This window comes from Pygocentrus nattereri, chromosome 13 (assembly GCF_015220715.1).
Source record: "Pygocentrus nattereri isolate fPygNat1 chromosome 13, fPygNat1.pri, whole genome shotgun sequence".
In the NCBI taxonomy this organism is placed as follows: Eukaryota; Metazoa; Chordata; class Actinopteri; order Characiformes; family Serrasalmidae; genus Pygocentrus; species Pygocentrus nattereri.
In genome coordinates, this window is record NC_051223.1 from 30,486,725 (window position 1) to 30,510,115 (window position 23,391).

The window sequence follows — 23,391 nt, forward strand, 5'->3', positions numbered from 1 at the left end:
AGATGCTGAGGAGCACTCGTCATCTTTTACATGCGGTCTTTTAACAGACTTCAGTGAAACAATAGAAGTAATGATGTGTAGGAGTGCATTAAGGTTTCCCTTCATACTGTTTTTAATCATAAATGTAAGCACTGGAAGGTCAGACTAATTTATCAAATGGTCAGCTGACAAGTTAAGCTATTCGGCAGAAAAACGATAAGTGAACAGATCTTAACATTGTTCTGTAACGTTATTTTTCATTAGACATCACTTTAAAATGTATATTAGCAAATTGAATAACCTAGACAAGGTGTGATTTATCTCACAGTCAGCCTAAGTCTGCCTGTGAATAGTCTTCACATAGAGCTGCATGACCCTTCGTACAGATTAATCCAAAACCTTTACAGCTTTGATAATGGAATAAAAACAGCAGAGCTGAGAGATGTGTCAGTATTATTTTGCAAGCAGTAGATTGTCTGCACTTTTTCTGTCATCCCAAACATTGTGTACAGTAAATTTGTGATCCATGTAAAGTAGATGGTGAATGAGGTTCATCTGATTCTAATTAATGAATGAAGAATGATTGTTTGAGACAGACACAATGCAGAATATATGAGAATGCTGTTTAGGAAGAACCAGTTTAATGACTTTCACTTATTGCTGTATTTCACTTTAAGAAGTGTCTCTGAGCTGTGACAGCACAAGAAAGATGGAAGTGTCCCTTGGTAATGAAGGCAAGGGTACAAAATGTATATTGATGGAATGTTTCACCTAAACAAATTAAGATGGAGACAGCAGAAGATAAACAAGAGGAGCCAAAAGAGTAAATGGAAGACTAAAAATGTGTGTGTGGGGGGGGGCAACAAATAAAAACAAATGGTATAAGTACAGAAGACTGACTACTGGTAAAGGGGAGGTCCTTAGATTTTTCAAAATTGCTGCAAAATTTTATGGCTGAGATGCAAACAAAGTCAATCATAGAGGTTTGATGTGAAATGCTCCATACTAAAGAAGCCTAAGAGTCATAAATGTTCACAATAGTACTGATAGAAAGTAGACATCTGAATCATTTAATGCCTCTAAATGCTCACTCGTGAAAAACTATTATAACCTTTTTCCAAAAACGTTGTGACACAGCAAAATGTAAATAAAAACAGAATTCAATGATGTGCAAATCATTTAAAGCCTACAGTTGATTGAAAATAGCACAAAGACAATATATCAAATGCCGAAATAGAGTAATCGTAGTGTTTTTTGAAAAAAATATATGCCCATTTTAAATTTGAAGCCAACATGTTTTAAAAAAAGTTGGGACGGGGGCAACAAAAGGCTAGTAAAGTTGTGTAATGCTAGAAAAAACACCTGGTGCAACACTGACTTGGAGAAGGGTTCATCTTTTTTCACTCTGTGAAAGACTGTACAGACAAATAGTACAACAATTAAAAAAATAATGTTTCTCAAACTCGCAAAGAACTTGGGCATTTTCATCATCTACTCCACAGAAATCTGTTTGCAAGGGACAAGGCCAAAAACCAATACTGGATGGCTGTGATCTTTGAGCAGCAATGCATTAAAAACAGGTAAGATTCTATACTGGTAATTGTTGCATGGGCTCATCCACAAATGCAGGTTAAAACTCTACCATGCAATGCAGAAACCATATGTAAACAGGAACCACAAATGCAGCTGGGCCAGAGCTCATTTAAGATGGACTGAGGCGAAGTGAAAAGGGTCCTGTGGTCCAGTCATCCAGCATCCATGGGTGACTTGCACATTTGTGAAGGCACCATTAACGCTGAACAATATGTACAAATTTTGGAGCCGTCATTCAGATGACATCTTTTTCAGGGGAAGCCTTGCTTATTTCAGCAAGACAATGTCCTATATCCTATATCAAGCAAGAACAGGAAAACATTTCACTTTCAAAACTGCAGCAGTTGGTTTCCTCAGTTCCCAAATGCATATAGAGTGTTAAAAGAAGAGGTAATGCAACACAGTGGTAAACATGCCCTCATCCCAACTTAATTCAAACAACATCACTGACATCAAATTTAAAATGGGCATATATTTTTCAAAAAACAAAATTTCTCAGTTTCAACAGCTGAGATGTTGTCATTGTACTATTGTGGTTTAAATGATTTGGACATAATTGCATTTTTTTATTTACATTTTGCACAACATCCCAACTTGGGCTTGAAATGGCTACAAATACATGAAATGGCTACAAATATGCTGCCTGATGCCTGAGACACTGATTTACAATAGTTTTGAATTTAAATTTATATCAAGTCCATTAATGCTAGAGAGGTTAGGCATGGCTGGAAACGTTATAACAGTCCCCAAAGAAAAAGGTCATTTTTTTGTTTTTTTTTTTGTTTGGAGATTAGCCACTTTTTTACCATCAGCAACATGTATAAAAAACACAAAATACGTGTAATTCCACTGGTGGTTTGGATAGTAAAACTATATTTGCACTGTAAACACTAGGATCTCTGGTTCCAATCACCATAACTGCAAAGAACTTGTTGGTAAGTTCTGTAGAACACACCATTTCACATCAGAGCACTCTGAATGACTTCCTTTAGATCTCAACAACTGAATTATGCTAAAAAAAAATAAAAATGGTAAAACACTGAAACGTCTGTGGAATTCCTTTTTAATGTCAAGCCAGAGAGCAGAGGTAGTCTACTCTACTGGAGGACTGGTGTCAAGCTCAGTTTGGTAATGTCTTTGAAAGGGAATTGACTAAACTATGCAGGACACTGACCCTCCAGGACTAGTTGCACACCTCTGTCATAGAGACGTTTCAGACAGAATTTCAAATGTTTCTCTGAGATGTGTTGACCTGCCTTATTTTTAAGCTTTGTAATCAGAGTAAAACCTCACTCCTCTTTTAATCTGCCTCAGATCTTGAGAGCAGAATATTACACATTAAAAGGTCTCCTGAGCTGATAAGCCTTTTAATTCTGATAGGATTCCGATTTCATTCTTCAGCAGTAATCATCATTATTAGACATTATTTTGAAAAATACTCCATGGAGTGTTGATCTAACCTTTTTTTTAAAGGACAGATGGTTAAGATATTGCTTGTGTGTATATAAAATGTATAAACATCAGAAAAAAATATTAAAATATATTAATTTTCTAATTAAATATTACTACATAGACCCCCCTGGAGGTCATTCATCAATGTTCTGAGTAAATGTTTTGTCTGTGTTGTACTAACACTGCAGCTCACAGGGGGTTTGTGTGCTTAAAAAAGCGTCACCCAATGAGAACAGTTTAAGACTTAAAAGGCCAAACTGTTTGTACTTTCCCATATTTCACATCTAAGCTTCAATACAAAAATGTACACTGAACACAGAAAAATAATAATCATCCCTTTGGTTTCTATAAACTAACATTAAAATTACACCACAGAGCGGTCAATGCCACTCAACCACTTGATTGGCAGTCAGGCGTAAACACACTTCCGTAGTGGCTGCTAAACGATCAGAAACACTTGACGACATTTGAGTGTAATTAGACAGTTCAGTCCACTCCGGTCCAGCTATGTTGACCAAATACAAACAAAAACAAACCCATAATTCCTTCTTTTAGTGTTGTAGGAACCCATAAACCATCATAGATCTGTTAAAATATCCCAAAAGCAACCCCCATCACCAGATTTAGCCTAAATGAAAGCTCTGTCTGCAGTCATAGACTACAATGTTCTTCCCTTTGTTGTGTTGCTTCTTTTTTGAAACTTTCTCTGTTTGTGTGCTGTCTCTCATGAGTGTGTCCAGCTGATAGGGACCCAGTGAGTCTCTGTCTCCACCTTCCTCAGGGCCAGCTTCAGCTCACTGAAAGCAGCCGCCAGGTCGTCGTTGACAATGACCTTTTCAAAGAGATGACCGTACTGGTTCTCCATCAGCTGAGCGGCATTGATCATCTCCTGGAAGTCTTCCTCCTGGTCAACAAACAACAATTAATGAATTAGCAAAGTTACCACAGCATTCTTCGCTTGACTGAATTATGTTCCCACCAGTGTTGGGGGTATTGTGGTACAAATTATAGTAACATAATTAATTTTCTCTTTAAAAAAGCAGTGTAAGGCATTTCAGTTTAGATTCTTGTATTCACTTTATAGGTACTAATTCAATAAGAATTTCAGTGTTATCAGAACAAAATCTTGTATCTCCAAAATGACAACTTTAGAGCAGAAGGAAAAAAACATGCTTAGTTTTAATGTCTTAGTTTTAATAAAGGTTAGATTTTTTTCCATGTTATTTTGGGCCATTTCTTTTGGTCCAGCCATCATTGACATAGAAATGTAAAGGGCAACAGGTATTTGTATGTCAAAAACTAAAAAACTATGCCAAAAAAAAAAAAAAGGTAGCAATTAGTAACTTGCAATCCCAAGGCCTATTTGAGCTGGACTTGCTTTACCAGAGAAGGTCTGGTATTGTAAATTGTAAGAGATTTGACTGGCCTATTAGTATTACCTCAGATGGCCTGGATTGATATATCATAGCCTGGACATTCACTTGAGCATTAACATTAGAATTAAATGGATGCAACAAAAAACAAAGCAAAACAAAACAGAAAACAAACTTCCAATTAATACCAGAGATAATAGTGTTAGGCTAGCAAGTGGGCTCATTTAACTTAACAAATACTGCCCAACAGGACAGAAATCACTCTGCATTTTGAGAGGTACATTCAGATATTTTATTTAAATCTCCATATAATCAGCCCTGCACCAAAAACGTTTAGATTACAGTATTTCTGTTTTGAACCTGACGATAAAGGAATTGTGTGAAGAGATCTATTTTAGGTCACCAAAGAACAGAGGTGCCAATGTCCATTACCAAGGTTTGTTATTACAACACTGATGTCAATTGGAAAAGGACTACTATTATTAAAGGAACTCCAAATTTGAAACATTACAGTAGGTAATTTGCTCTGGAATTTTATTACTTAAATTACAGAGATGGCAGATACATACTGGATTAAAATCGATTGTGCTAAAGCAGAGAGAACCCCTATGCCACCGAAACGATTTTGTTTCAGAAACAGCTCTGCACGTTTCACATTTTATTCATGAAGATTTTATTTTGAGGCAACAGTTTTTGGCTAGGTTTACATTTTCAAACAGCAGCATCAAAATTCATAATTTTATTCAAACACGACTGGCCTTGTGTTGTTCAAAGGCTGGGTTGGTGACAGGTCTTCTTGCTATTGTTATTGGCTATTTAATTCTAAATAAATAATTGTACTTTCCAGTTTGTCCAACAAGTAGTATAACAAAGTAATTCTACTGCAATATTTTGTAATGACTTTTTTTTTTGAGTAGCTACTCAAACACAGTAGCTACACTTCCAGCACAGTCTCCATTACACAGAGACAAATCATCATGTGTTCCCAGAGTCTAATTCAGGCTGAGGTTGAACCAATGTTTTTTCATAGACTGCCTCAGAATAAAAGAGCTATATTTTTTCATCATCAAATAAAAGTTGCTTAAAAAGGCAGAAATGTAGAAAATATCTACCGATGATGTATAAAATATATTGGTGATATTTAATGCTTTAGTGAAGTGGCGAGCAGTCCTGTTATAGTTTGAGGTCTGGATGTGAAACAGTTGAAATGAGCGGTGCTGAAGTGATGAGGCTCACCACACTTTCACACAGCCGCACATATGAATGTATAATGCACTCTAGACCACATCAACAGGATCAAGGACACACACATAAAATGTTCCACTCTTCTCACACAATCACAATTTATGCATGCAAAGCTTTAAGGAGGGACTTCAGGACATTAGGACGAGCCTCACAATACTTCATGTGCAGACACTTTATCCAAGGTCTCCTATGGTTTCCAATTTCAGGCTTAAATTACACTCACTTGATCCAATACACCGGCTAATTATCACACTCAATGAGCTGTTAGGTTAATCAAGACAGGGAAAAAACACACAAAAATGTGTTGAACATTTTGTTCAGACACTTTGTGTATGAATCTCATGCTCATTTTTCCAGAAAACTGTTTATCTGTGGATTCCTTCTTAGCCTGTATGGCCTTCGTCCTCTTTGGGCTTGAGTGGATCTGAGTTTAGTGTTTGTGTGGTGGAGACTAGGTTTTAGTGCTAGTCTCAGAGAACATTGCATGGTTTGAGCGGCTTTACTGATTTAGAACAAGGATTTACTACACAAAAACACATGAGCCACAGAGATATAGAGCGCTTCATCCTGCCAAAGGCACAAAGAGCAGACAGTCATTCCTTATGCAAGCACAGCATCAAGAAAAGTGCAGCATAAAAAGGCACAGTGTGTGCCTCAGATACCAGGCCTCTGGGCTGACGACAGCTTCACATTCACTTTATTGAGCTCCATATCTCCAGTTTTGTCTCATTCTCGGTTTCTCTGATTCTATCTATAAGGAATGAAGCAAATAAACTGAATGGCAGGTTTTGTCGAGTTCTGATCACGATCTACAGACTATATGCTTTTATAGCCATGGAAACATTCTTTAGGAATCTTTTTGCAGGTTCCTAGTGACCGACAGCTCTGCAGGTTATCAGAAAATCACAGTACCACAGTTACTTTCTAAGAAAAAGCAAGGTACTACATTCTCTAAAAGAGTGGTGACTATTTACCATCCGTGATTGAACATACTTGGTTCAGCTCATCAAGGCCTTTTGAAGAGACTGTTTTGTTGGATCAGGTGGAGCAGATTGGGGTTCAAGCTGGGGTTCAAATTGGTAACCGACGCCCTATGATGTGGACATCATACCACAATACAAGCATAGGTCAGTTAACCACTTTTCACAGAAGCCATCACATGAAATTTCCACTTGTTTTGGAGGTCCCTCAGTTGCACTTTCTCCTATAAGACTGATGGGATACATTTAGATAGAAATGCGTATGAATGTGTTTTTTCTTGTGTGTTTGAATATTATTCATTAGTATCATTATATGAAATTGAATATTATATTATTGAATATTATTATACTGTGGCAGCTGTTATATTAATATTATTTTCTGCTGTCTATTTTATCTCAGCACGACTGTCTTTGAGAAGAAGTGTAATTGTTTTTACAGCAGGGAGTTTCCACTTCTCCCCTTTCTGTGCTCATTGCTCCCTAGCAGCTCCATGCCATCACAACATGTAATCTGATAAGAGTTATGGGAGAAAAATATTTGTATTCAATTTCATTACTTAACAATATCAGAGTCGATTTCCATTCTGCCAGCAAAATAGCTACTAGAGGGCCTGAAAAAAGAAGCTATTTGAAGAGGCTGCTTAAAATGATTCATACAGAGTCTTAGAGAACAGTGCCCATGGTTGCTAAAGGGTTCTAAGGTTACCAACCAGAACTTCATTCAAACGTAACAGAGAAAAAACATAAAACGTAACTATTCTAAGCCTCCGGAAAAAATTGATTCAATAGTAAAAATAGATTAGATAGTATTGCTAATTTTCCAGCAGTACTCTTGATTAGATGGCGACATGTGGAAAGCCACTGTGACAACAGCAACCAGGTAAGAGTAATTTAAGGAGGTGAGTCACCACTGTAAAAGAGCACAAGGTAGGATCCTGAAGCTCAGACAGTATCACTCGGATGCAAAATATCATCCAAGCTGTTGACTGGCTGCAAGTGAAGGTGCATGAGGAGTATCGACTGTGCTCTGCACTGCCTCTGAGGTCAGCAGGAACAAAACAGAACTTTCATTCTGTCTCTCATCATGTCTACTTTCTGCCATCTTCCATTTTTTACGATTATATTTTGTTTTTGGATTATGTTTTTATTATCTACTGATGTATCATTCTTGCTTAATCTTACTTAGGTATTTTATTCTGAGGCTTTTAAAAACATTTTCATCCTTCTACACTCCCTCCTTCTTTCCTCCATCAGCAGGATTCCTGATCATCTCAGAGTCCTTCAGGGGCTTAATGGAAAATCGCTTTTTATTGATTCAAATAAAATGCACCTGCCCTCTGCATTTAACCCTTTTAAAAAGGACAGATCTGGTTCAGCAAAAGGCCCCCGTTTTATATTCCCCACGTAAAGCCACTTCAACCCCAAATCCCGGACGACCACAGATATCAGACATCATCATGAGAAGAAAAAATAGAGAAAAAAGTTGCTTTTCTTTGTGTCACCTTAGAATTACATGTCAGACAACGAAACATATTTATGACTCACTAAGCCTATTCACATCAGATGACACTTTTATGAAACTTGGATTTTACCTCCATTATTTTTGAAACCTGAAATGAAGGCATGCACCTCATATATAGAAAAAGGAGTGTGATGGACAAAAACATGTTATACAGAAGATACTAAAGAGGGAACAATACAGCAGAAGTCTGGCAATACTGAAACAATGAGAAGCCTGTTTCGTGGAGTAGTGTTAGTCCCATTGCAAAGAGACTTTATCGCTCTAGCAGACCAGGAAAAGGCATTTCTCTGGGAAAGAAATATGGTGAAAGCCAGGATAAAATATGTTGGTGACATTTTCATCAAACAAGGTTTTTCTTTCATTCCAACAATAGGAAAGATGTCTGTGCTTTTAACACTGTCAGCGTCTATAAGGCAGTGTTACTGATCAGTCAGGAACTGTGCGGCTCCTCTGTGGTTGATTTGCTGAAAGCAGTCACACTGCAGAACATTTCTCCGGGCTGCTGTTGCATATAAAGCATATGTGCTTGAACTTTCTATACATTTACTATATATTTACTGTAGTAAACAAGATTCTTCAGAAAATAAAGATACAGAGAGCTGAAAGTTGAGCACCGATGACTGAGTAGGTGTTTTATTAATGGCATTACAGCATCCATTTTGAAACCCGTGGCACCTGTTAGAAACATTAGGGCTTGAAGAAGGACATTTTTTTGACTGATTACGTGTTCCTTTAGAGTGATGGTCCAGCTAATATTCAAATTTACACAGTTTTTCCCTTACCACAAATGTGGTTGATCAAGCAACACAGATTAGTTGTCTGAAGTTGGTTTCTTGAGTTAAGCTACAAGATAACAAGCAATGGAAGCTTACAGTCAGCAGCTAGTACTGTACAAACTGCACGCTTGAATCACACTTTCTACTAAGGGTGGGAAATATGATGATATGTATAATTTTTGCGACAAATTACATCACAAATAAATTACGTCCCAATGTGTTTTTCTGTGCATATTGTGGATACAGTGTGTACATAAACACTGAAAATTGGTTTCATTACAAACAGAGCATAATTAGTCCTCTTTAACTTTTTTTTTTTTTTTAATGTGGCACCACTACTTCTTATCTATACATAATTAAACTTCTAAAATTTCTTTAAGTATAACCTTTGCCATACTGCTCTGCCCAATGCGGTTTCTGGCACCATATGATATAATGTTATCTATAAAAATGATCAGAAATATGGAAAAAAATGCAAGCTTTAAGATTGCTACCACTACCAGCTTTAGCTACATGATATTACAATGTGTAGTACAAGGCGTAATCACTGCTCTTTTGTGCTTTCGCTTCATTACATCTGCATTTAGAGGAATTTCCACAAAATACTGAAGATTATCATAATGATAATAATAACCACCGACTCTGATTGATCAAGACTGACAGTAAATACTGTGCATTATTGAACACCTGTGAAAACCTTGTCTTATTTTTGGCGTTAACATGGCTGCCACTGTTGATGAGTAAACAGTGTTTTTCCAAACATATTATTTTAATTAGAATGGAAAAAATATTTTCACTTTTTTACTCTGATGAATGAAAGAAAAAAATTAATTGTTGTTAATTGTATAATTAGAAATGTTGACCTAATCTGAACCAGAATCCGCAAAGGATTCAAAAAGGCCTTTTCTCCTACCTGGTGGTAAAGGGCTTTCAGATATAAAGCATGAGAGCCAAACAAGTATACTGCACTCATATTTTCATAAAACATGGGCATATGTTGCTCACTTTTAAGTTGTAATGATGTATAATAATTTATTTGTTATGTAAATTATTTATTTAGTTATTTAAATTCAGATCATATTAGGTTATATTTGGCAGCACTTGAGTCATATAGGTTCTAGTATATGTCAATGTTTATTGCTTTACTGGCATTTATTTTTTCAAGAGTTTAATAAGTGCAGTTTTATTCAGTGATCTCTTGTACGGAACACATCCCGACATATTGGTGTTAGTAATTCACATATTAAAATATCATGAAAATATCATGAATAAGTATTGAAATTTCTCATGTCTATTGACGTACTTAAAACTTAGTGATGGTTATAACTCCACTTTAGAATAGTATTATTAAGTGCTAGTGGCTTATTAAACTCATTTTAGCTCACTAGAATTCACTTGACACTATCTAGAACCTATAGGATTGAAATGTTGCTATTTTTAAATTAATATGATGTGAATTTACATTTATAATTTGAATCTGTGCTCAATAATTTGCTCAACAAAGCCTTACTGTGTATTATTACAATGAAATAATCATCAGGGATTTTCTCCAAAGTATGTACTATTATGCAGGTCATAATGAAGGTCATGAATAAAGCTTAATGCATAGTGAATAATCCTTTTAGCCAAGTCTTATTTGGGCTTTGTTGAAAAAAGAACAAGACCTCAATAAATCATTAAATTAATCATGAAGTTGTGCCTGTGTTCATTTGCGTGGATGTTTTCAGCAGGATAGTCCACCAATGCAAACTGTCAGTAGACTGCTAGTAATTAATTGTCATTTTTAGGAAATCTATCCCTGAGTCTGTTATCTTAAATTGTAATTATATATTTGGTGTGCAGGCAAGTTTTTAATTCACATGTAATAATGGGCCTTTTGCTGTACTGAACTTTGGAAAGGGAGTGATGATCCTGCGTCTTCTGAGAGTGGTGTGTATGGGGATGGGGGTGTGTGCACGCGTGTGTGTGTGATCATTTATATTTTGGCAGTTGATCCTGTGAAGGTGCAGGAACAGACTGAGTACTAACAAGCACAACACAAATCATTTTCACACCGCAGCTTCAGTCAAACTAAACACAGCAAAGTGGCTGCAGAAATCTCTAGTATACAAATCAACCTTCCATTGCAAACTAACCACTGGGGAACTGTGTGGAGGAGTGAGGGCTGGGTCACTAGGCTAACATGTGAGCACACCTGCATAGCTTTTACGGCACTTAACAACGTTTAAGGGCGACCTTCAACACCGGCACGTGGAACGTCTCCACGGTGACAGCCAGACGTGTGGTGGGGTCAGGGTGCCGGGGTCAGGGTATCCAGCGGCGACTTGGCTCATGTGCAGCTTCACAGTAAGATATATAAACGCAAGAACTGTACTCTGCGAAAGCTATTAGACTGCCTACTAATTCACACCCTCACACACGCTTACACACACAGAACTGTATGGTTCATGTGCTAATTGATTTCATGTGTGTCCCCTTTGAGTGGATTCATGCAGGTGAAGCATGAGCTCAGGCTTATCACATTACCGCTCCAGGGGAGGCTGACACAAATACACACACACACACACACACACACACACACACACACACACACACACACACACACACACACACAGTCACCCCAATGTAAAGAGATTGTCCAAGAGTCAGAGAGAGTTAAAGGCAAACTGTGGGCATGTTTGACTGACCACAAATAAAAATTAACAAAATTAGCTATGTAGGACACTGATAAGTTGCTTACTTACAAGTTCAAATTTGAAAAAAATTGAGAAAAAAAATGCCCTGAAGTTGACATAACTCTGTACATTAATTTCACATTAATACACTACCAGTCAAAGTGTGGACAGGTGTAAACGAATATACATATTTCATGATCTTAAAGACATTCTGACCTAAAGGCTTATGCTTAAACACAAATGAAAGTTGACGCACATGTATGAAATTTTAAAAATGAAAAAATATACATAACAAAAAAAAAGATGTAAAATATTCCAGGGAAATCAAAAACAAATAAAAAAAAGGATGGTACGTAGAAGCCTAAACAACTATATATCATTTTTTTCAGCATTTTGTGCATCCACCCTTTGCCTTTATTACAGCTATGAGTCTTTTCACGAGACATGCTTTCAGCTTTTCAAAAAATATTTGCAAGAATATTTTTCACACCTCCAAAGTTCAGTCTTAGAAGTTGGTTGCATTTTTGCTTCTGATAGTGAAAGTTATCCCATATTCTATGATGAGGTCTGGGCTCTGGGGTGTTTAGTCCATTGTTCTGAAAAGAACAGCAGATTTTTTATTTGAAAGTCTCATCTTGTGTGTGTCTTCTTCAGGCAGTTGGAAAAGTGTCTCAAGTGGCTCTCAAGTAGTTCCTCATGAAGCTACTTGAAGGAACGTCGAGAACGTGCAAAGCTACATCAAGGCAAAGGGTAGTTCTGATTTGTTTTTGATCTCTGCATAATTCCATATGTGTTTGTTATAGATTTAGTGTCTTCACAGCTTTTCATAAAATGTGGAAAATAGTAAAAATAAGGAAAACTCCAAAGAGTTGGTATGTCACAGCTTTTGACTGGTACTCTACATAACATAGTAGTTTTGTCTTTCTGCATACTGGAGATAACTGTGCTGGTGTGATATACTTTAGTCATGTGAAAGTGAAGTACACATCTGAATCAAGTAAAATCTCTTTTTGGTGTATGAAAAATTACAATTTGAATTTAAATGAATTTTACCATGAAAGGTTTGGATGAGCCCTTGTCATCCTTGCCTGAGATTATTTTAGCATTCTTCCTGGTCTCTCTTAAACGCTCGATGGACGGAGGCTTCACAAACACCACGTAGGGCTTAAATTCAGCTGTGCGGAGATGCTTCAGTGTCTGTCAACAAAAAAAGAGAGAGAGAAAGGTCAGAGAACAAAAGAAAAAGAAAGAAAAAATTAAAGTCATCAAAACATCATCAATCACACCATCATAAGCTTGCTTGATATTGATACTATTGTGCATTATTGATATTAGTCACTATTACATTTTGAAACACAACAAAGCAGATAATTCACACTGAGTTGAACTAATATGACATTAGGGAAGCATTTACTGTAGAGAGTCCTAATTACTTTCATCCTGAGTCTCTGAGTTCAAAGAGGCCAAGGTCAGTGAGAAAATAAGAGACACCCAGCAAAAAGAGAGCACAGGAGAGAGAGAAAAACAGATTTATAAAGTTGGCTGAAGTGGACAGCTAACAGAACCATTGGCACTGTTCCTTCCCCTCACTCTTATGGTCTGCCTCTGAGATAAAGACAAGAAACAGTCAAGGACCACCAAAGCCCAGTGTGTGTGGCCAGGCTCAAGTTGGTCTGGCTAGGCTTTGGGTCCAGTGAGACAAGCTCTAAAGTGCACTGAAAGCACGATGACATGGATACTGTTGTAGGTTTTGATGGGCTGATGCGAAAACTGAAGAAAGATTCTGGCACAGAACGGACTTCCTTTGTCTTTGAAAGGCTGTGGCATGGACAAAATACATGCTTTAAGACAATTCATGTTTTACCCATTTTGTGGATTTGAGTCTATATCCCTGCTTTGAGGGGCTAGTTTTGCAGCAGCGCCAAGACTCACTGCTGAATACCTGAAAGCAGTATACTGGTGTTTTCATCACCTTGTAATTCATAGTTTGGCAGTCAATGTTGGTTAGTTTGCTACAAGAAAATGAGAGCTGCATGTAAATGTGATTGCATAAGGCTAGGTGTTGGTATTTTGGTAAATCATAACTTTTCTATGAGAGCATGAAGAATCAGGTTTAAACTCTAATAATGATTGGTGGTGAATTCTACTAATTTGGTGCTTCACAACTTGCATTGGAAATGCAAAAAAAATCTAGTAAATCATGGAATAATATCGTTGTTCCTGTAGGTGCTCAAGGCCTCTCACAAACATGAAATTTTTCTGACAATTAAATGTTGAGTAAATAGTTGCAATAAACTATATAACTGTCATATGCAACTATTAATGTAGCTTAAAGTGGCAGATCAGCTCCTTTGCAATGTTTATGTAATAACCAACATTGTACTGTTTAAATGATACATCACACTGTTGTCTGAAGTCACAACGAAACACATGTAGAGTTGAGCTAAGCTATATTTTCTTCTTGAGAGTGAAATTATAGGCAAGAAAGCACTCATTTTGCTAGCATACATACTATAAACTTTAGAATTAGCTACACAGCTAACAAAACTAAACCCTACTCAGCGCTGGCCTCTAAAATATTAAAGCACTAAGACAAAGTTTTTTGTTGTCATAAGATCCATGATGTGTCTCAGTGAATATATTTACTTTTTATATACATATATTTGCCATGAATAATCCAAAGTGCAACTCAAAATCAACACAAAAATGGTTCTCTTATCACAGAATAGATGTTTTGCCATGGTCACCCCAGGCTCCTGAACTAAGCCCCTGTGGGGTAAGCTAAAGTGAAGAGTCCATAGTCTGTTTAGAGATAGTCTCAGATTGCCATATGTTCATCTTCATTAAACATTGGAGAAGATTCATAGTTGTTATCTTTGCAAAGGAACACTACACAAAGTACTAAATAAAGGAATGCCAACAATTGAGGCACATACAGACTTGGGAAAAATATTAATTTTCTGATCAGATCTTTTTTAATTATTGTACTTCAAATAACGGATAAGTAAGAAAGAATTTTTTTACAGCATGTTTTGCTCATGTTTACCAGGGGTGCCAATTTTTGTGGAGGGCCCTGTATTTCAGAGACAATCTCGATACCCATGATACAACACAGTGGTATAAGCCCAAGTATTCCCCCTCCTCTCTCCTTTGAGTTTTAAAAGTCTATTTATGTGTGCACGTTTTACTTCCATTTACTATCCGGGACCTGGCAGTTACTGTAGTGCATATCATTTTCTGAGTGTTTTAGATTGTTCTTTTGGAACTGTGCATTCTGTCATGTTAACATTTAAAATACTGCGTAAAGTTCCCTTTAGTGTAATTTTAAGAGAAGAAAACAGAACAAAACTGTCCAATCTAAACAAGTTACATCAGGTTTCTAAGAAATTCTTTTAGCATGGAGTAGCAGCACTTGAGAAATATGGGTTCATTAACTTTATTAATACAAACTGATTAACTTTATTAATGCTAACTTAAATCAACTTTATTAATGCACAGAGTCATTAACTAAGTCATTAACAAATTTTAAATGTGACCTTAAATATCTGATGCTCTGACATATTCAGAAAGCAGCTTTCTATTCAATTTTAACAGACTTGCTGAGCACTACTGATGGGATATTTCTACTGTCTTACTGCATTGCAAGCCCACTACTTTCTGGTAAATGGTCTGCTTCCACATTACAAAGACACAGACACATACCCATCAGGTTTGCAGCTTTGACCCTGCATTAAGTGAGCCATTTCTGTATTTAGACTGAATGTATAACTTGTATAAAATGACTGGCTGAGAAGATCCTAATTAACACATGTCCTACTTAAACTCTACTTCACCTAACCATTTTCCATAGTGTGCATTTATTCGCCTGCATAAAAACTGCACATGCCATTTGGATAAGCTCTCAGATCTCTGTGACACTAAGCAACCATTAGCACACAAATTCAAACTGAATTAAGGCAGTTTCAGAACTTCTTTGGCTCTTCAAACCTAATTAGAGATTAATCACATGGGTCCAAAAATTAAGAGTTGATGAAGATAAACCGGTTTCTGCATCAAGTCCATCAAGTCTGGCAGTGTAAGACAGTGCAATAAGCAAGGCATCAGGCTAAGCTCAACTGAGCCCCTGCAGTACACAGGCACTGCATAAAGTAAACACAGCCTTGATGGTGCCAGTAGGCACTCCGGCCAGCAAGTAGGAGACATATAAATTTTGTATTAGATTTCCCAAGTTGGACTTCTTGCTTATTGGTTAGCATGCCTGCCAGCTTGGCTGTAAGAGCCATGTTAATCAAGCCTCTCAGTGTGCTGCTAAAGGATCTGTCTTAGCCTTTATATGTCTATATATATTGATTAAGATTGGACGGACATGAAAGATGATCCAAAGTCTATTATTTACTTCTCTAGACTCCTAATTTGAGGCTCATTCAAATGAACTTACAGTAACTGCTCACTTCAGATCAGTTTCTGAGAGCCTTTGGTACATTATTTGTGCTTTTACTGTCTCAGGTGAAACATGCTGAGACAAATATTAAAGTGTGCATGTTTGATTGAAAGGAAGCAATAGCACAGCAGTGTTATAGCAGGAAAAAAAGTCTGATAAAGTACAAGTTTTTACCCTGAACACTGGTACTTAATCACACGTTTATGACTGCATCACCAAAAACGTTAAATTAGACTTAAAAAAAATGGAATCCAGCATTACCCAACCAAATGCTATTTGCTATATTGTACACAACACCTTATACGAAGAACAAAATGATCAAATAATGTAGTTTAGCATTTTTTGTTAGCTTTTAGTTTAAACCTGTTAGTAGATAAAACATTTCTGTAGACTTGGCAGTGCATTCAAATTCAACTATTAACACTGCAAAATGTAGGCCACAGAAATCAAGAATTGAGAAGCATCAGGATAAAAATAGAATTAAAAATAGAAAATAAGAATTGAGAAGCATCAGGATAATATACTACACTATAATCCCCCTAATGTTGCACTGATGTTAGATCTTTCTACTCATCATGGCTCTACAGACACAGCTGTGTGTGGCACAGTGCTCTGATCAGAGGAAGAGCCAGGTGCGAGTATGTGGAGGAATGTGGAACCGCAGAGGTGTGAGACAGGATGATGTGAGACAGAGAGAGAAAGATAGATGGGTTTGAGTGGAGAAGAAACAGAGGCTGCCAAGTGTGGAAAAAATGAGAGAAATATCATCACAAGGCTTTAAAATATGTGTGTTTTTTACTTACATGGGGCTGCACATCCAGAAGGCACACCTTGTTTTTGGCTAAAACTGACCGAACAGAGTCCACACTCGTCCCATAGTAATTCCCCTTGTATTCACCATGTTCAATAAACCTGAGACATTGACAGAGAGATTATATAGTTAATAAATGGCTCTGAAGGCAAAAGGAATGCTCTTTTGGGTATAAACAGCCCTGTTGAAAAAAATTTATTGAACAGATAACGAACTGGCAACGTCACAGGGTGCTCAAAAAAACATCAGTCAGTTTGGCCCTTTCCTGCGTAAGAACGCTGAGAGGCAGCCTCAAAAAAAAGCTATGATGTGCTCACAGAAAAGCCTGCTCAGAAATCCTCTGTAGGCTCACCCGCGCTCGCATTCTTCAGCACAACACTATTCCAGACGCTCTGGCACATCAGCCCTTTATATAATCTTCTATGTTACACTTTAAATCAGTAACACCTGTCTCCCCAAAGCACAGGCAGCCCCAAATGCCAAAGGCTGGAGTAATACCGCTTCCTGAGTAGGCAAAGGCAAACAAACACTTTTCCACCACATTCTTATTCCCTCTCTGTCTCCCCTCTCCCCCTGATCAATGTCACCAAACACCAGAGCATATTTTTAGCAGATAGGTAAAAAGAGAAATAGTTCAGAGACGACGAATGTGGAAAGAATTCCTGAATGACAAACCTTTACTTGGTATGCTGTAGTGAAAGAGAAGCAGGGAAATGTGCTAATGTTCAGTTATGCAACATGGAAAAGCTACTCTCTTAAAAAAGTAAAATACATAAAATGGGAGTCATTTAACATGTTTAATTATCTAAAGGACACTGTAAGCACATATGATATCGTGGGGAGTTTTTGGGCCACAATGCTTAGGTGCCAGTACAGACTTATGTAAAAGGAGTGATTTGCATGCCCGGTCCTTGAGAACCTATATACTGTATTTACATAAGTAGGACCTGAACTACATGAATATTATGTCACTGATATTGATGCTAGTCATACTGATAAAAACTGATAACTGACAATATGAGCTGATTTTAAACAGGATCCAATCATACTGATAGTCATTCACTAGCTGTTAAATGTCAAATATCAGTTCTCAATTGTCAATTTTCTTAAACTCAAACAGCAGAAATTCTCAAACTCTTTAATAACAATCACATTGCCATGGGTCAAGCTTTCCAGGTTTTTAGAGGCCCTGTTGGTGTCTGTTAGTCAGCTCTTATATTTTTGCAGTTTTAGGTTCATATCATTTCATGCTAAAGCTTAGGTATGGGTGAATTTCATAGGTTTATGTTATTTTAATCGTGAAGCAGTTTTGTGTTCAAGTTGGCTGGTTCACCTTCAGTGCTGTTTTTTTTTTTTACATCAATTCATGCATGTTACCTTAGAATTGACCTTTTTTGTTTTTGTTATTTGGGCAAATTGATATCAGTTAAGACCTAGTTATGAGAAACCAAATGTTCCTAATTATGACTAAGGAGACACCCATATGGATATGGACTTTCACAATCAATAATATGCATAACAAAATTTTGACACACCGATACAATAATCTAGTAGTTCCACATTTCAAAAATGCCATCAAAACCATCAATTATTATTTAACATTTCATATACTGTGCTGTGCTAAATTCATTTAAACAGGACTTGTCATGCTCTTTGGAATGAAACATGCAGCCGTTTCAATGTTCTTTAAGTACTGGTGATATCTACCATATGCTCAGAAATGTTTGCATTTCAATAACTATAAAAGATTATCACATATTGCCCACCCCTAGCTAGCACTGTGTAAATCGATCACTAATTGGTCCCTACAAGCTTTCATTTACCATTAGCCACATTAGCATTTTTAATTGTAAACACAAACTTACAAAAACCCACCAAAACAACATCCCACAAAAAGTTTGGTAGCACTTGCAAATCGGTAATAAGAGGATAATGTTATGGTAGTATTGTGATAATGAGTTGTATTTATTCATAAATTAAATGTAAATTTCATAGTTGTTATGAAATAATAAGATGGTAATTGTAGCGGTAACAAGTCAGGAATAAAATGGTAAAATCATGGTAACATGTTACTAAAGTTAACAAAGTAACAAATAACAGCTAAGAAACACTGTAGAAACAAGTGAATTAGTATTTTACAGCATTACTGCTCTTTTGATTGATGGGCAATTAAGGATTGTTACTGTTATTTTTCCAATTTATTATCAACTAGTCATCACTACAGTTACTGACTTAGGTAAGTTAAGTAAGTAAGTAAGTAAGTAAGTAAGTAAGTGATACTTTTTTGATCCCACAACCGGGGAAATTCCACCTCCGCATTTAACCCATCCGTGAAGTGAAACACCACATACACACTAGTGAACACACACACTAGGGGGCAGTGAGCACATACTTGCCCGGAGCGGTGGGCAGCCCTATCCACGGCGCCTGGGGAGCAGTTGGGGGTTAGGTGTCTTGCTTAAGGACACCTCAGTCATGGACTGTCGGGCCTGGGGTTCGAACCGGCAACCTTCCGGTCACAGGGCCAGATCCCTAACCTCCAGCCCACGACTGCCCCAAGTTCAACTTGTTACCATTATTTTACTATTTTATTACTGACCACCGCTACAATGACTAATTTCTTATTTTTTAATGACTAACAAATGTGCATGTCATTGTTAGGTAAATACAACTTGTTACAAATTTGCTATCACTACACACACCAGCTTATTATCCATTATGAACTGGAAAGTACAACTTGTTACCATGATTTACTAAGATTTTACCATATTATTCCTGACTTGTTACCGCTACAATTACCATTTCATAACAACTATGAAATTGACATTTAATTTATGGATAAATACAACTCATTACCACGATACTACCACAACATTGCCCTCTTATTACCAATCTGTAATCGGTGCTACCAAGAGTTTCATAGTATGTTTTAAGCAAATAATTGATAAATAACTGCTACTTATGCATTTTGGGTCATGCTGGTTCTCAGGGTCTTCCTTTTTCAAGTCTTAGGGTCTTCCTGTTTCAAATCTAAATGCACTGGTCCGCTCCAAAAATGGATTCCTTCTTTAAATCTCTGTTTTAAGACGTGTTCGTTTTCACTCTATGCAAAACCGCTTTCAGCGGTTTCACTCTGGTCTTGTACACCGCATCGTCAAAGCCCAACAATGACATGGTCAGGCCATTCTGCTGGGTGCTAAGAAGAGGTTCTTTACTGTTAATTTGACATTTACCATAAATGTAAATTCCACAAATGTCTGTTTTCTGGGAAGCTCATTTAAGGCAGGCCTGCTAAATGAGCTTTGAATCCTGTGGTGTTTGTTGTCCTGAAGGGTGGCGGCTGCCTCTGTGGTTTTGGGTTAATTTGGGGTAATCTGTTTTTAGGCCAGTGCAGGGTTTTCCTTGGGAATGTCTGTCACTTGCTCGTCACACAAGAATGAGCATCTCCCACTGGCATGCACTACTGTGGACATTGATCAGACACACTCATACAGAGCTACAACGCCAATTTTAATGAAGTTGGGATGTTGTGTAAAAGACAAATGAAAACAGAATACGATGATTTGCAAATCCTTTTCAACCTATATTCAATTGAATACACTACAAAGACAAGATATTTAATGATCAAAAGAATAATCTCTGCAACATGCTCCAACGAAGTTGGGACAGGGGCATGTTTACCACTGTGTTATATCACCTTTCCTTTTAACAACACTCAGTAAGCCTTTGGGAACTGAGGACACTGATTGTTGAAGCTTTGTAGGTGGAATTCTTTCCCATTCTTGCTTGATGCACAACTTCAGTTGCTCAACAGTCCGGGGTCTCCGTTGTCGTATTTTGCGTTTCACAATGCACCACACATTTTCAATGGGAGACAGGTCTGGACTGCAGGCAGGCCAGTCTAGTACCCGCACTCTTTTACTACGAAGTCACGCTATTGTAACTCGTGCAGAATGTGGCTTGGCGTTGTCTTGCTGAAATAAGCAGGATGTCCCTGCAAAAGACGTTGCTTGGATGGCAGCATATGTTGCTCCAAAACCTGTATGTACCTTTCAGCATTAATGGTGCCTTCACAGATGTGCAAGTTACCCCTGCCATGGGCACTAACACACCCCCACACCATCAGAGATGCTGGCTTTTGAACTTTGTGCTGATAACAATTCAGACAGTCCTTTTCCTCTTTGGCATGGAGGACACAACGTCCATGATTTCCAAAAACAATTTGAAATGTGGACTCGTCAGACCACGGGACACTTTTCCACTTTGAGTCAGTCCATCTCAGATGAGCTCAGGCCCAGAGAAGCCGGCGGCGTTTCTGGGTGTTGTTGATATATGGCTTTCGCTTTGCATGGCAGAGTTTTAACTTGCACTTGTAAGCAACAAACTGTGTTCACTGACAATGGTTTTCTGAAGTGTTCCTGAGCCCATGTGGTAATATCCATTCAGAATTCGAAGGTCACAGGTATACAATGTTGGTTTTCTGCCTTGCCCACTTATTTGCAGAGATTTCTCTAGATTCTCTGAATCTTTTGATGATATTATGGACTGTAGATGATGAAGTCCCCAAATTCCTTGCAATTGCATGTTGAGAAACGCTTTTAAACTGTTGGACTATTTGCTCACGCAGTTGTTCACAAAATGCTGAACCTCGCCCGATCCTTGCTTGCTGAGCCCTTCAGGGATGCTCCCTTTATACCCAATCATGACACTCATGTGAAATCATGACCTGTTTTCAATTAACCTGTTCATCTGTGGAATCAACTTTCCCAGTCTTTTGTTGCCCCTGTCCCAACTTCTTTGGAACATGTTGCAGGCATCGAATTCAAACTGAGTGAATATTTGCAAAAAACAAAGTTTATCTGTTTGAACATTAAATATATTGTCTTTGTAGTGTATTCAATTGAATATAGGTAGAAAAGGATTTGCAAATCATCGTATTCTGTTTTTATTTATGTTTTACACAATGTCCAAACTTCATTGGAATTGGGGTTGTACTTCCATACACAATTTCATTCTGCTCTGTCCAGTTGCTTTCTCCTCTCCTCTGTTTCACCTCTCCATTCTCTGCTCTTCAGTACCTTCCTTTGTATATACCAAGTTCTGATTTACACTTATTTTAATGCTTGCTACAAATGACTACAAAACCATTGTATGTCATTTTCCACCACACAGCAGCCTAAAAACAGATCCAAAGGCCTAAAGTGCAGGCAAAGTGACATTCTATCCACTTTCCTGTGGTGCTGTCTTATTCTCTGATGAGAGGCTGTGGAAAAACATCCATCAACGGGCCATCCATATGGATCACGGCTTGTGAACCACAGGGCACAAGTAGTCTAGTCACACACACGTTCGAGCACACATATGCACACAAACACACAGACAGAGAAACACCCCACTTGTCAGCAGCCTCTCACTCTCACTTGCAATACAAGTACATGAGAATTATAATAAGATGATCCTGCCACACAAAATAAAATGGAATGGAAAAAAACACTGGGAACCACTGAACACAACCAAAGTGAATATCTATAATAACATCTTCAGGGTTGTGCATAAAGCAGACCAGTCAATACATACATATTAATGAACTTCATTAAAAAGAGACCGGCAGTTATTTTCATATATACTATATGGCCAAAGGTATGTGCTGGCCAAAAGTATGTGATCGACACCTGGCCACCAATATGGAGTGGCCCCCATTTTTGTGGCAATAACTGTTTACACTCTTCTGGGAAATTTTTCCACAATACTTTGCACATTGTCTGCAGGAATTTATGCCCATTCAGTCAAAAGAGCATTTGTGAGGTTAAGCACTGATGTTGGAGAAGGCCTGTCTCGCAGTCGGCATTCCAGTTAATCCCAAAGGTGTTCAGAAGAGTTCAGGTCAGGGCTTTCCTTCACACCACACTCATTCAACTATGTTTTTATAGACCTTGTTTCATGCACAGGGGCACATTCATCCCTTCACTGTAACTAAGAGGCTGAGCTCAACCCTAAAACCAAACAGCCGCAGACCATTATCCCTTCTCCACCAAACTTTACTGGCACTCTGTATTACAGTATGTAGCGTGTTCCTGGCATCAACCAAATCCAGGTTCATTCATGAGACTGCCATATTGTGAACTCTTGGCCATGCATGCGTCACTCCGCTTACGCGTCAGAAATTGCTTGACGGTCTATATGTTCTCTATTGCTGATACAGATACTGCATTTAAGTAGTGGTCAGTATTTGCATAAGTGCAACGCTGCTTTTGACAATAAATGGAATAACCAGTTTTTAAAAAAGGCAAAACAATACAAACTGAGAGAGCCATAAAAACAAAGCAGCCTCTCAAAAAAAGAAAAAAAAGTGCCATAAAAGAATTTAAAATATCATTGCTCTCCAAAGAAAACCATGTATCGATTTTTGTTGGTTTTTATTTTTCTGCATCATTTCAACACACCAGCTATCTTTCACATTGTGTGAAAATTTCATGATGAATTGACCAATAAAAATGCTTTAAAATCACTTGGAAAATCACTTGGAATAAAATCTCTTTACATT

At 37.6% G+C, this 23,391-nt stretch overlaps 1 protein-coding gene across 3 annotated transcripts in view; it reads right to left on the reverse strand.

Annotated features, from left to right (window-relative positions):
• Positions 1-598: 598 nt before the first annotated feature.
• mpp7a (membrane protein, palmitoylated 7a (MAGUK p55 subfamily member 7)) overlaps positions 599-23,391 on the reverse strand; it is a 166,745-nt gene continuing 143,952 nt past the window's right edge. For all 3 annotated transcript variants that reach the window (XM_017701938.2, XM_017701931.2, XM_017701946.2), the window contains 3 exons: positions 16,840-16,948; positions 12,649-12,792; positions 599-3,928 (listed from right to left, as the gene is read on the reverse strand). In XM_017701938.2, coding sequence (XP_017557427.1) covers positions 3,749-3,928; positions 12,649-12,792; positions 16,840-16,948 — 433 coding nt within the window. In that variant the 3' untranslated portion in view covers positions 599-3,748. The remainder of the gene's footprint in view (positions 3,929-12,648; positions 12,793-16,839; positions 16,949-23,391) is intronic.